The sequence below is a fragment of the Arthrobotrys flagrans genome (assembly GCF_004000055.1).
Source record: "Arthrobotrys flagrans strain CBS H-5679 chromosome Unknown unitig_15, whole genome shotgun sequence".
Taxonomy (NCBI): domain Eukaryota; kingdom Fungi; phylum Ascomycota; class Orbiliomycetes; order Orbiliales; family Orbiliaceae; genus Arthrobotrys; species Arthrobotrys flagrans.
This window is the reverse complement of record NW_027137545.1, coordinates 1,500,918-1,515,424: the sequence shown is the minus strand read 5'-3', so window position 1 is coordinate 1,515,424 and position 14,507 is coordinate 1,500,918. Positions and strand designations below refer to the sequence as shown.

General features: G+C 46.6%; 4 protein-coding genes across 4 annotated transcripts; 3 read left to right on the top strand and 1 right to left on the bottom strand.

Annotated features, from left to right (window-relative positions):
• Positions 1-823: 823 nt before the first annotated feature.
• DFL_000377 (uncharacterized protein) lies at positions 824-1,591 on the top strand (the record flags this gene model as incomplete). Its single annotated transcript, XM_067632755.1, has 2 exons — positions 824-858; positions 934-1,591. The coding sequence occupies 2 exons, from the start codon at positions 824-826 to the stop codon at positions 1,589-1,591; spliced, it is 693 nt and encodes a 230-aa protein (XP_067494909.1).
• A 2,513-nt stretch (positions 1,592-4,104) lies between these two features.
• Positions 4,105-5,565, top strand: DFL_000376 (uncharacterized protein; the record flags this gene model as incomplete). Its single annotated transcript, XM_067632744.1, has 1 exon — positions 4,105-5,565. One exon carries the CDS (start codon positions 4,105-4,107, stop codon positions 5,563-5,565), a length of 1,461 nt encoding a protein of 486 aa, XP_067494908.1.
• Positions 5,566-8,721: 3,156 nt separating this feature from the next.
• Positions 8,722-10,329, bottom strand: DFL_000375 (uncharacterized protein; the record flags this gene model as incomplete). The annotated part of the gene is made up of 2 exons (XM_067632731.1): positions 8,722-10,220; positions 10,317-10,329. 2 exons carry the CDS (start codon positions 10,327-10,329, stop codon positions 8,722-8,724), a joined length of 1,512 nt encoding a protein of 503 aa, XP_067494907.1.
• Positions 10,330-11,167: 838 nt separating this feature from the next.
• DFL_000374 (uncharacterized protein) lies at positions 11,168-14,503 on the top strand (the record flags this gene model as incomplete). The annotated part of the gene is made up of 3 exons (XM_067632720.1): positions 11,168-12,031; positions 12,119-13,694; positions 13,761-14,503. The coding sequence occupies 3 exons, from the start codon at positions 11,168-11,170 to the stop codon at positions 14,501-14,503; spliced, it is 3,183 nt and encodes a 1,060-aa protein (XP_067494906.1).
• Positions 14,504-14,507: the final 4 nt, after the last annotated feature.

Genomic DNA, 14,507 nt, shown 5'->3' with positions numbered 1-14,507 from the left:
TCTCGATTAACTGGGTTCTATAAGTGAGATACAAACTAGACTTCTTATATACAGGGTAAGAGAAGAAGAATAAGAAACTACAAGTTAGATAAAGTCTAATTTGGTGCGTACCACTCAAGCCACATACAGAGTGGGTGAGTGTGAGGTAGGGTGGGTAACTAGTGACCATGTCAGGGGTAATAGTTACCCTCGATCTGATATTCTGACAATCATTGATTCGCGAACTCCGGCTTGTTTCTTTGTAGGAGACACCCAGGCTAGCGATGGTTCAACGAGGCCATCCAAGCTAAACCAACTCTGGTTTCGTCGTATGTTCTTAGCTATATAAATGTAATTTTTCAACTTTTACCGAGTTAGCGCAGGAACGGTGATTCATTTTCGTAATTAACGTTATAAAAATACCACGGCACGTCCAAGGACCTCATACATGCTTTGACTGTGTGGCATGTGGGCCCCTCTCTCATTCATGCCTGCATTCCCTCCATTTGACTGCAGCCAGAACGACGCGCCATAAATGTAGCAACCCTTCTTGAGACATTTATAGATGTGCTGAAGTCTGACTGCTCTGGAAATTGATAGAATTTTCTAGCAACATGTCCAAGCATCTGCCATTTCTCCCTAAACGATAGTAGTCCCGCAAGGAATATTTCTATTCGCAATATTCACTTTTTCATTCCACCTGTTCTTTGATAACAACCGCCATAAATCATCCACCAACTTGGCCTACTATTTCTACTTCGTGTGGCAAAAGAAATCAAAAAGTTGTCTGAATACTGTTAGCTATCGACCGCATTCCTAGGCAAGTACATTACTGATATAAAACATGACCGAATTACCGAACCAAATCTCATATCAGCAGTGAGTGCTCATCCTTCGCGCCAAACTTTCTAAGTATCGGTTTGCTTACAGTTTCCCTCGTTACGGATTGTCTAGATTCTTCAAGAACCCCGATTTCGCGGATATCATCGTCACTGTTGGCCGCACCACCCCCAAGGTCGAGTTTCTGATGCACCAAATAATTGTTTGCACAACATCTGAATATTTTAAATGGAGCTGTGACAGTGCAGAAACCAACGAGAATGGATCCAAGCTTCTGTACTTTGAAATAAGTAAGGAAGCTTTCGAGGTGATCGCGGCTTGGGTCTACGGCTATGGTGAAAACAGCTTTGAACAAACCGATACCCAAGTTATTCGAGAGATCTTAACTCACTTGACAGATTACGATATGCATGAATGTCAAGAAATGGAAACTTTGCGTGTAGCTTTGTTAAAGCATCTCTTCCAGCTAGGGCTAAGCACTATCGCTTCCGGAACAAATGACCCCCAGGCGAAATTTGATGTCTTGGAACGTGTATGCGATTTCTCATCACCTCAAGATTTAAACATGCTTATGGATCTCGTAAGGAACAAAATTCCCAAAGTTCGAGTTTCTGCGAAGTACCTTGGCGACCTCGCTCTTGGGTATAGAGCTGGCCTCGCAGCTTCCGTTTTACTCGGGGCGTATCAACAAACTTTGGATAAGCTTCTCTGTTCTAGCTGCGACGGATTTCACACCGATGGGGTCTTTTGCGGGAATCATTCGCGGTCCTAGTTTATTGTGCGGTGCCGGTGCAATAAATCCCTAAACATGACGACAATTTGTCCCTCTGGAGCTTTTCTAGACTAGTCTTACATATTCGAGAGCAGACTCCATGAACGATTAATTCGGTGGATGAACTCTGGATATTTCGCTGGATTATATGAATTAATACATGGTTGCAGTTGAAAAGTTTTTAAATTATGACTTTTGTCTGGTTGTCACTTCATCGGGGGCACAAGTGGTCGAAGTCATGAGAAGTTATAAAGAATCAAATGAGTTGATGCGGTGACAAGTCCGTCAAGGAATCAGCATATTATAGCGAGCCTGTAGCATAGTTTGGCCGGAAATAGCACGAAGTTTTTAGCTTAGTCCAGTCAACGTAGATGACTAGTTATAATGATATTAATATGAATGACATCAGTATAGGATTGCAATATATAATTTCGTCTCGCATATGGGCTATCAGGCCTCCGCTACCGTAAGGTCAGTTTCCTTCCTACCCGAGAATCTTTTAATACGTTTTTCCACTTACCATTTTCTATCCACCTTCAGGACCCCCCATCTACTCGCAGGCTGGCATTGAACATTTGAAGATTTTGCTTATAAGCGTTATCTTCCCCCCTCTCATTTAGCAGCTGGTTATTTTGATTGTAATATAAAAGGGTTTATTCTTTGGTAAAGTTTGTTTGGTAGGTTCGTATCAACACATGGCTTTCAATGCCAGGATTTGGCCTGGATTCCTTGATAAACTGCAATTAGCCAGTAGAGATCCTTGAACTGAGCACCTAAGTATAAGGGCCGGGGCTTGGTCAGTATGGTGGAGGCTATGCGGCTACCTGACAAAATATCGAGATACGGTTTCGTAACTCCGCAGTAACTCGTTCGCTAAATAACAGCTGGCAAGAGAGTACAACATTAATTTGTCTGCGATATCCACTGGCTACTTAAGAAGTCGCCAGACCTTGTCTCGAGATTTTTGCGGTGGAAATCTCCTAAAATGCAAAATCCAACAAAGTGATACTGCGAGACCCAAGAGCCTCTAATAAAATGGTAGGGACGAAATATTAATAGTTCCTCAGGGCACTATAGAATCCTCGTTATCTAAATTTCAGACTTGGGAGTACCTCATTTATATGCAGTATATTTTTGACTTGTCTACAGCATTCAAGCAACCACTCACCCCTCAGGGCAACACAGACCACCTCTTGGCGTTCTCGAAGACGGCGACCTACCTTTCAGGCTGGCAATTTGAAAACGGTAAATTTCAGTGCTGCTTCCACAGCTATACTCTCTATAATTCATTAATGGATATTTGGTGCTGCTCCGGGAGAATCAATCGGACGGGTGTTGCAGCACGGGCCATTTTGACCAATTGTATGGTCACCGAATGAACCTTCCACTTCAATTGTGCCTTCCCTAACACGCCACACAAGACTAGGTTCCCCGGTGGTTCCCCCGAACGTGCAATGGAGTCGTCTCCGATATTGCCTAAGCTATTTAAACATATCTAAAGCTTCACGTCTGTGTGCAGTTACTTCTGACAAACTTGTATCTGCAAGTACGCACGCGCTGTGGAACCACAAGTAGGGCGAACGGACTTAAGTTCCGAATCCCCGGCACCCTGTACTTCGCAGTGACAGTACATCGATCTAATCGCATGACGCATGGAATGTTTCAAGCATCTTCCATATGATTCGTCCGTCTCTAGCCTGAAAAGGCCCAAAGCAGATCCTCCTCATGCGGATTCGTCATAGGGCAATCAATCCCGCATCAATCCTGCATGACCCAAGGAGTCAAAATAAGGTTGTGCGACAAGATCCCACGCCCGTGGGATGACACTCCCGCCCATCATATCAAAAAAGAAAGACCTCAGCCAGTCCCAGTCCTCGAATCCTCCATATCCTCCGTCAGCCGGTGGAACATTCCATCACGAACCCAACAAACCAGGGTTAACATTACCCTTTTCGTCACCAAGTCTGTGCAACCTACATGTCTTGGCAAGACCACCCACCCTGTCCGTGACCGGGGCTTGCGTTGGGCTGAACAAAATACCACAAGTTCTCTGATTGGTCGGGGACGGATGGAAAGGCAATATCGCCTAAATGCAGTGCAGAAGATTGCGCATTTGGTGGCCTTATTGATCCAGGCTAGACTCATCCAAAATTTAATCCTTGATAGCGCCCCTTTTGGGAGGGTTTTGGGGACTTGTTGGCCTGATCGGGTCGTAGGAGCATGCAGGATGCGATCAGGTAATGGGCATCGCTTTTAGGTCGATGAGATGATGGTGGGGTGTCGCTGCACCGATAGGAGTTCTGGCTGCGGGCGGGAGCCCAGTAATATAACTCCAGTGCGGGCACTGCGCTATCTACTTCAACCATCAACCGCGACTGCAACAGTTTTAAACATCCCAGCCTTCCTCCAACCAATCCTCACCTCGTCGGACAGCGATATCGACCGCCATCTCCTGCTCTTTCATCTTTCTTTCTCTGTATGTTAGGGAATCTATGTCGAAACAGCCCCTCAAAATGGCTTCTACAACCGACACCTTCGACCAGGTGCCATATCTAAACGTATTCCCTCTTGAGACCAGGTTTCCTTTTCTCTCCCCCGACGATTCGCACAAGAGATCGAGACCGGCTACCCTGGCTTGCACCCGTATCGCTATCCTTGGTCCCTTGAAAGCAAGCCGACTTCAAGGCGTTCACAGTATCTCCAGCCAACCATCGAGATACTCCGTCAGATCGAAACATAGCAGCGCCAAAACCGAAGAACAACCAAGCCATGCAGAGACTGCCATCTTCAACCTTCTTATTAATCCGATAACAGAACCGATTCTCCTTTCCCATCTCACAACTCGCGATCTAATCGCTTTACGTCAAACATCCCGTTTTCTGCGCACAAACGTTGACCGACAACACCGACTTTGGCGTACCATAAATCTGTCCTGTCCACGCACTATTACAGCGCCAAATACGCCTTTTACGTACAGAGCCAAAGTGGTAATCGATCCGCTCCTCTATCTTTCCAAAGTTTTAAACAATCATGCTCCTAATACCCCGATTTCGCCGTATTATCATACTCGAGTCCTGATTCTTGATAATTATCGGTTCAAGTCAACTCATCACAGAATGTTGGAGGATTTGTTGTACAGCATTTTCACAAACCAGTGTTTATGGACAAATCTCCGATTGTTGTCTATTCGCGGATTCTGGGAATTAAGCATGACACAGATAGCAGGCTATCTTCGGGACTGGGAAATCGGCATTCGTGGAGATTTTCGTAAGACATACGGCTGGCGGTTCGTTGATACCGATAATGGCGGATTTCAGGTTGTCGATCGGGCGGGGAAAGTGGTTCCAAAGGAAGACTGGTCTAAAAAACGAGGATGGACCTTGGAAGTTTTCAGATTCGCTAGCCCGAGACTGCTTAAGAGGTTCTCGCAAATGGGTTTATCGCGACTGAGAAATTTCAGATCGATCCCAGTTCCAGTTCCCAGCTACCTCAGCTTGCCCTGCGACGAGGAAATGGACGAAAACGGAACGATTAGGTACAAAACCTACCAGGAGGCCTATATCCATTCGTCAAGACAAATGGACGAGACTATTGCTTCCGAGGTGTATCGGGCAATGAAGTACGCAGAAAGAATTGGCATTGATATCGACGTCGGCTATTGCAAGAATGAAAAAGGGCACGCGAAATTCAAAAATGACTTTGAAGAAAGCAGTGAACGATGGTGGGGTATTTGCGAGCGAAGATGGGAGAAGTGTGTCACTCGAGGATGCCGTTGGGAAGGGTGGGTTGAAGCTTGCACGAGTTGCCGGTGGGAAGAGAATTGGTGCTGTAAAGGATGCTTCGGCTGGGTCTGCGAAGGCTGCCGAGGAAAGAAAAAGAACGATTTTGGACAGAAAGGCGTCTGGTGTGGCGGTGTGGCGGAGAAATGTGCGGTTGTAGAGGGGAAGGTAATCGACCCTGATATCTCAGCATAAACGCGGATTTGGCCATGCACCCCCTCATCCCTGTCCATGACATTTTCTCATTTTATTTTCAACCCCTCTACTTATTATATATATATATTTTTCTTTGTGGCTTTTTGCGGTTACGGGAATTTCGGGCGGCTTTCTTCCATACTTCGGCGTTATACTATCGGAGGCGTGTCATTCTAGTCTGGATATCCATTTCGGGAAACTTTCAGCCTCCCTCTTAGATATCGCCCGTTTCAAACTTTATTCCATTCTTGTATATACAATCTTCTTTCTTCTTAATTCTTTCTTCTTGTATATCTCTTTTTTTCTTGTAAATAGCTTCTATTACGGAAGCAGCCGATATCAATCGGATTCGAATTCACGTGGCCTTTCTTTCAACCCCCATCACGATCATCGATACTAACCACAATCCTGGGTACGAGACCACCACGATCCATCCATTATATTCTTTAATTGTATTTTACAAATCCATCTATCAACTGCAATGCATGATAACCTGTCTGGCCACTTCCCCCGAAGAACCTTGCTAGACAATACCGTAATCAGATTATTCAATCGACTACCCAAATTTTAGGAGCGAGGTTTTCATACGAGTGCTCTGCTGGGATCTTTCTTTTTTTAGAAACTCTATATTCAAGATCGTTCGAGTTCGAGATATAAAGTAACTAGTATCTTGCGAACAGCCTTTTTCATTTCTTGCTCAATCAACCTTCACAAATACACATACGATCGAACAGATTATAGCTAATATAATAATCAAAGAACTGCAAGACTATTACGAGCAGTCTCTTTCTTCACGACGAACACTGCTCTTTTCAACCTTGAACATAAATTCTCAAAGCTTGGCCTCTTTAAGCAGTCAAATAATCATGTCTTCATCGAATTTGGAAAAGACGACAATCCCACATTCAGCTACTCCAAAACCCGGATAGGGCAGAGAAACCAAACCAGCCGCAGAGGCCGACTTCGTAGTTGTACTTTGCAATGACATGGCCTCTGCAAAAATTTCAAGCTATGAATCCGAAGCATCGGACGAGATGAAGACAGTGCCACCTCCTGCGCCCGCTCCTACGCCAGAGCTGAAAAGCACTCTAAACCCCGAAGCACTTGATTTCATTCCAAGATGCTTCAACCCGGCAGCAAATGAACAGAACCCGGAAGCCGCATGACAAGCTTTCCCGCCACCGGGTTTCCAACAACCCGCACAAAATATTGGGCAAAGTCGAGGCCCAGTACCTCCTCAGCCAATGCTACAGCCTTGCAAGTTTCAGAGCATGGCCGTCCAGCAGTACCTAAACTCTTTCTCGGGCTCACCTGAATACCCAGTTCCATATCAGCTGCCCGGAAGGCCAATGCCACCACCGCAGGGAAGATTCCCTCCTTCCTGGGGCATGGGCCAACCACCGGCGCCAGATGTCGGGGCTACGCCTAGCCCCAAAGCTAGTGCTAAACTCCCTGGGATACTCGGGGATGGTGCTGCGGATTGAGAGTCTAAACACCCCCGGTCAAAGCAATATGTACGATTTCATCCCGGCGCGAGCCGCCTTTTCCCTCCATTCTTCCGTCCTTTCTCCCTAGGCGTTTGCATACGTCAACTAGCCGGCCCTTTATCACCCCATCTTCGTTCTACGATTCCCTTTCACTTCGCTCCCTCTTCTTCCAAAATCCTTTGTACTCATGTATTTTAACTTTCTTCAACAGTTTTGTATTTACCCTATTAGTTTTCTGTTGTCTGTTCATTTCCATGAGTTTTGTCGTCCATTCCTAAACCTTCTACCGGATTACCATCTCCCGTTGATTATACCCGATAAAGCTTTTGACGTCGGACTGATTCCACGCCGGCCCCGGGAACTCTCATTTGTGTGGAAAAACCATAACTCTGGGATGATTCATTTCCCCCGCTCCGATAAGGCTAAGAATAGTGCCATGTAACTCTAGTCGAAAGATCAAATAGTTGGTATCCTACTTGTAACTTTTTTTAGACGAGTGATCTCCGTGTTCTTCGCAAAAGCAACCTCGTGATCGCTGCATCAATTCCGAGAATAGAACGGCCGCCCACCTCGCACGCCCTAGAGTTCTCCGGCCGATCTAATTAGTTACTGGTTAATTTCGTATATACTTATCGAGCAGGTATCGAATAATTTTTGATCGTCAGGGTTATATTTATGTATACATGGCCAAAGCAACTCTGAAAATCTGAGACTTGAATCATCGAATTTTTGTGATTTGTTTCCTGAAATACCTATAGTTTTCAACCACATGCACACGCGCGAATTCTTAATCCGATTTGCATCTCTGACGCAAACTGCAATGTGGAAACGTTGCAGTGGGCTGCGAGAAATTCCTCAAAACGGTTTCCAGGCAGTGCTACCCAACGTGGCAGAATATTCCCCGGCATCTATCCCGTGGAAAAAACTTCTCCGGCAAATATAAATGGCCGGCAGCGGATACTTCCTTCCAACCGACCGAGTGGTACCAATCCATGCAACGTGATGCTGGCCCTGCATGATGGTGCATACATGGTTGTTTATAATTGGGTTGTTTGATCGAGGAGTAGTATGCTTATTATATTGCATATTTTGGGCTCTGATTTGGGATTCCGTGAGGCCTGGCTGCGCTGGAGCTACATGATCAACTTGGGAATTCCTCAACACCATGGCATGCCGGCAGCAACGTTAGTCGATCTATCATCAGCATCTACCGAGTCCGCATGGCCATGGACACGGGAGAACACGGGAATCAACTATCAATTCAATACGCATTCAATATCCGGATATATCGGTTAACGCAGAGCGGCGCAGTATTTAGTTAACTACGAAGTAGTTGAGCATGAATACATTCGCAATCGCGCAATATCGCCCCAATTTAGTTGAAGAAATTGATATATATTACCATTACAATATTGAGTTCTGCCTTTGATATCATGAATTTGTGTCTATATGTGATAGATTTTAACATTTTTTTAAAGAATTTGTGATACGCACCGAGTGTTAACGCCCGGGTTGAGATTTAAACCGATTGGCCACGGGCCGTCTATGATTGGATGAAATAGTTGCTAACATTCAGAGGGATATGATTTGGAACTTTTATTCGATAACTACCAAGGCCAAAGTTTGCAACGGATGTCTAACCCCTCCGATGAGGCACCGAACCGGGCGTCTATCCAGAAGTCCAACCAGAAAGCAGGCTATCTAATGCACCCGTGTGGGTGCCCCTACAATGGGGTTCCGTTTGGATATCTAGAAGCCTCTCCAATCTTAGATCCTTCTCTTCTTTATCTTCTTCATACATCTCCACAAGCTTAGGGACCCAATCGTCAATCGTGCCTTCTATGTCCACTTTCTGATCTTGCCTCAGTGCCTTCCCGAAAATATCGGCCCATTTTGGACCAACTTTCTTAATCTGGTTTCGCATCCTAGTTAAAGACACATGAGCAACTTCTTTGATATGGCGCTCAGCAGATAGCCAATTTTCCACCCCAGACAATTCTCCCATCGTTTTTAGGCAGTCGTTTAAAAACTGGTCTTCAAGTTGAGTTGCGCTCTCAGGATTGGGGTACCTATGCATATATCGGTTGCTGACGTATTTCGTGCATAAGTTTACTCTTCCCATCAGCTCTCGCTGCACCCTATCTTCGATATCTTTCCAAGCATTCTCCGTCTCTTCCTCGTTCCCATGTATTTTATCCGAACTAGAGATAAATAGTCGAGTGTATTCCTGTGTAGCTTGGGATTTGAGGGAATCCCCAGCCTCACTGCCGGTAAATTGGCTCGGGAGGCTTGACCATAGTGTCCTTGCAGCGGCTAAAGCTCGCCCTTCAACCCTCCGACAACACGTGGAAGCAATAGGAGCACCTTGCCTCAACCAAATATGTTGAATAGACTCCTCATCGAGGCTAGGGTTGTTTCGGACAATGCAATCTTCAAAATCAGTCGGCAGGTCACACAGGCCAAAGATCTTAAATTTTCGGAGTCCATGGACGGATACGGAGCCCAGGCAGAAAGAGTTTTGCAATGGAATGTCGGCCGGCATCGTAAAATCAACCTGCGGCTGATACGTAAATTGGGGCACTTCCAGCTCACCGTGGATAAATAAGTTTTCCAAGCCGACGAGCGAGCATTTGGCGAACTGCTGCCACCAGCTGAACCCCATACTCCCGAGGATTCTAAGCTCCTTGAGGCTCCCGGGGGGTCTGAGAAAGAAATGTGGATGGAATATAAACCCCTCAATGATGAAGGAACGTAAGTGGCGTAGTGTCAAAAAGATCTTTTGAAGTTTGACCAACTGCGGCGCGATTTCCGATATTTCGGGCAGCCTCTTCGCGTAATAATTCGTAGAAAAAGATGCATTCCAAAAGAACTTTTGAAGACACGCCATCCCCGCCAACGCTGCAGTAAGCTGATCGATTTTCAATCCGAGTGTAGAAATGTGTGTCAGTCCACTGTCAACGGCTGAAGTCCCCCAGAGCCGGTAGTCCACGTACAATGCAAATTCCTTTATCATAGGAAGGCAAAAGTACTTGGACATCAAGGTCGTGTTCAATCCATACATTTGGATCTTCAGAGAAAGGTTTCGCTCTGACATCGACTCCACATATCTCTTCACATCTCGAAGGATTAGAAAGGTATGGGGACTCTGTTCGGTATTTAGATTAGGATCTAAGAGCACACGAAGGGTCAATTACGGGGCCATTCTCATCTGCTCGGACTGTTATCGCAAGCGAGCTCTAGGGGGGGAAGAGATATTTAGCACACCTTCGACATCCATTGAGATAGTTAGATGCCTGAGGTCCAATCTATTATCGAAAATATCCTCAAGAATATCACATACGTTCTGTGCCTGGAAGTTATCGAAAATTGAGGGATTCAGCCATAAAGCTCTCGTGTGCCGGAAACCAAGATCTTCAATGTTCTGATTTTGAATAAAGCTTAAAAGTCTAGAAAACCCATGTCTTTCAATTCCATACGCCGGACACCAGGGTTGATCCCAGTACAGTTGGATTTTACCACCTGAATATCGGCCACGATATCGATCCCCGAAGACCAAGGTCGACCATAAGTGGCGATAGCATGCAGGCTGAAGCGCCTTGCAGGTTCGGAGGAGAGCAGGTACATCGCCGTGGGGGACGTATTGAAGAATCTCGTTGAAAATTTCGGGCACTCGTCCCGCCAGATTCTTTAACGGCTCCATTTCTGAAGAATTCCGCGTTTGCGGTATTAACCCTAGCTACAGCTGGCAAGTGCGTCTTTTAAAAGATACTGGGCCGGAAAGGAGGTATATTGCCGCAACTAAGCTGGCAGTATCACACTGTTCAAAACGTAGTAGAAAGAATTGTCGCGTCTCGACGAAAACTCCTCGTTAATGGAGTAGCTAACAAACCGAAAAAAGTTCAGGCATCTAATGTAAACACTTGATACACGCCAAGACTGTCAATAATGTGTTGAGCCCCATTTTCCAACAACAGAAGAAACCCAACAAACGAGCGTGGATCCTGGCTTGGCATTTCCGCCACGCCAAGCCGGCTGTCAAACTAAGCTATCGATATCCCAGCTGCAGCTAAGCTTGCAGGCACCATCTGAACATCATTCGAGAAGACACTAACAAGATGGATTCCTCAGAGGCGCCATGTCCTATCAATCTGCTCCCGGCCGAGCTCCTCTACCGCATCTTCACAAGCATCGACGATCCTAAAACCCTCTGTCGGGCCGAACGAACATGCCACCGCTGGCGCTCCGTTATCGACAGCCAAGCCCTCTGGCGAAACCTCGCCACGAAGATATCAAATGCAAGAATCCTTCCTGAACGGTTCAATGAACTAGGGAAAGGCAGCTTGATCGCGGGCACATACATCAGTGACGAGGAAGGCGGTCACTGGAACTACATGTACAGAGACCTCGTTCGAAACATCCACTCTCTCAACCGAATTCCTGATATCAGCCATAACAATTCATCTCCCAGCAAAGATCAGGATAACCTAGAAACGGAAATCAAACTTGAAATGATTCAGGTTATTTCGTCTATGTGTGAGCTTTCAGAGCTCCCAAGCGACTACGCTGGAAGTAAAGATGCCTATATTACACGCAGGATCGATTTCACTTCATCAGCCATAGAAGGAATGAGGCTCCAACCTCGGCCGTTACAAATATCCAAAACACCAGCATTCACGGACTCCCTCTGTCCCGGCGAAACATCGTCCGATGAGACAGCTTGGGTTTATTTCGCAGATCAACTTGCACTGTGGCCTCGGCCTCACAACGATATAATCTTCGAAACACCGCCAACAGAAAATTTGCAAACTACTTTACAAAGGGGCGTACTCAGGACAGGGACCAATGGTATCTTTGGCGAAGGAGCTTGGTATTGGCCGGGACCGAAGAAGGGCGAAGATTCAAGCGACCGGTCGACCACTCAACTGATAGAAGACGAGAAAGGCGGACCACCTTCAAATGAACAAAAGCGACCCTGGAAGGTATTTACCACGAAATCGAAATCCACTTCTTCCTCAATTCCACTCCCACCGACAATCGGCGCCCCAGCTGACAGTCCCAATCCCCAGGATGGCGAAAATCCAAATGAAACGGCAACGGTTATCGCGCAAGAGATTACAGGTCTTTCCGCTACAGAGATAGCTCCAATCCCCAAGAAGGCAGCTGCGCCTGACCTGCTACACCCTGAAGGGAGCTTAAAATGGGCTGCGCCCATAGATTCACCTCATACATTGCCCCACGCCCGACGCTGGGACCCAGATCACACAATCTTTGGTTCATATCGAAATACTTTCAATTTAACAGCTGAAAATAATTCTGAATGCGGACGCCCGATGGTTGTCGAAAGTGTAATAAACACCTTGTACGGCGAGATGTGCAACCAAGCCCACTCGGACCCCAACCTCAGGATACATTATCAGCGCCTCCAATCCACTTTCCCTGACATTGTGGCTATAAAGGTCGATCGACTCGCTCTACCACCATCCAAATCCGTCAAGAAAGACCCAACTTATCCGATGGAACCTATTCCTATAGTCAATCAGAGCTGGAATCTGTTTGGAAAAGCCAAGTGGAGTTTGAACTCAGTGCCCTTCCTTAATGAAACCGAGGCGTTGGAGGTAGAACGCAAAGCCGGCATGACGTATTCGTCCTCCGAATCTGAACCTTGGTGGTTTCATGAAACCCGCTATCAGGCCGGCGAAGAAGAGCCCCCCAACATATGGGAGAGCGCTCACAAATGGGAGTACCGTAGTTGTGGCGACTACCTCATCATTTCTGACGACATTGGGATGTCCGGGCCTTGCACTATCAGCTGTTTCAAAACTGGGTATCACAAAGAGAAATCCGCAGTTGATCCTGCCACATACCTTCGCGGCGCCGCCTTCCGAAATTACCTCGACACCGGCCCATCCTCAGACCTTATCTGGCAGAAATCCCTCAAGTCCAGTGGCTATACTCTCGATATACCAAGTCAATCCCCAGTCCATTCACTTGAATACCCAAATTTTGGACGAGGACGTCCGTCTTACTTCCTAGACAACGACGGGCTCGCCATAAACTCAAAAGTTGTCGTTTACGCAACCCGCAAGAAAGTCTTCTTCACTCTTGACTCTAATAGCGTCATCATCCGAGAAGGCTCCAGGCAAACGCTCACTTGCATGGAGTTCCACGTTATCGCTATCGAGACAGGTCATACGATCAATATCCTTGACCTGGAACATGAAACCCGCAGCCTTGACATTCGGGATGCCTCTTGGTGCGGATGGACCAGTTTCGTAATGAGCGATACTCATCTAATCGCCACTGTTGGTGGCCATGTTCACGACACCCAGGGTGCGGAACAAATGGACGATTCCGTCGCTCGAACATGGAGTCGTAGTAATAGATATGGTCGAGAAGAGGTATTCGTTTGGCCATTAGACATTCCGAATCAGAACTTATCATTGGCACCCGAGGAACGGAAGATTTTGCCGACGGGGAGACTAGCCGCTGGCTTTAATATGTATAAATGGTGGCGAAGGGATCGGTACTTGAGTTTGAGCCGGGACGGAAGGTTCTTGGCGGCTTCGTCTAAGTATATGCTTATTGTATGGGACCTTTGGCTAGGCGATACGAAAGGCGTGGTTTATCGTTTCGATGAGCACGGTGAGTTGTTATTGACCTCGCCGTACGATATACTAGTGATTCGAACTAACGCTTCCTCGCGAATAGCAAATGGGCTACAAGGCTACGACCTATCAAAAATCGGCGACGTCGCATGGAACGGTATCTGGGTCCAATACCGCGACATAATCATCGACCCAAACCAAAAGACCTTCACAAACTCAAACCCCAACCATGAGCACGAACTCCTCCGAAAAGTCATCTTCATCCCAAACAGTGAAGTCCGGCTACTCCTTCAAGGCACTAACCATGACTTTGAAAAAACCGAGGAAGGAAAACGAGCAGTTAAGGAACTAGAAACAAAGTTAGGTCGGCGGTATATACCCAGCACCGACTCTGATAACGACGATAGTAGTGATAGTTGGACTACAGACGACGACAACGATGGGGATTATGAAGATGATAGTGATGATTATGATTCTGATGGTGGGGGGTTCAGAAGTAATCGGTACGCAGATGATGATGATTGGGACGGTGAAGGGGATTACGATCCAGATTACGGAAGTGATGATGACGATGAATATGACGACGACGGCTCTAGCGGCGACAGTATACAGGGATTCACAGTTCAGCGTGTCAGCCAACCTAGTGAAAGTCGAGAACAGCCTTCGAATGTTAAGAAGCGAAAGTTGGAAATGACTGAAACCGCGGTTGGTGAGTCGAGCGCTGCGGGTAGTAGTCGTCAGGATCCCGTTCCTGTTGTCGGGTGGGGCGACGCGGCGAAAGGTGATGGAAAAGAGGACGGGTGGGGTACCGATAATGAGGATGGAGCAGTTGATGAATCTTGGTAAATAA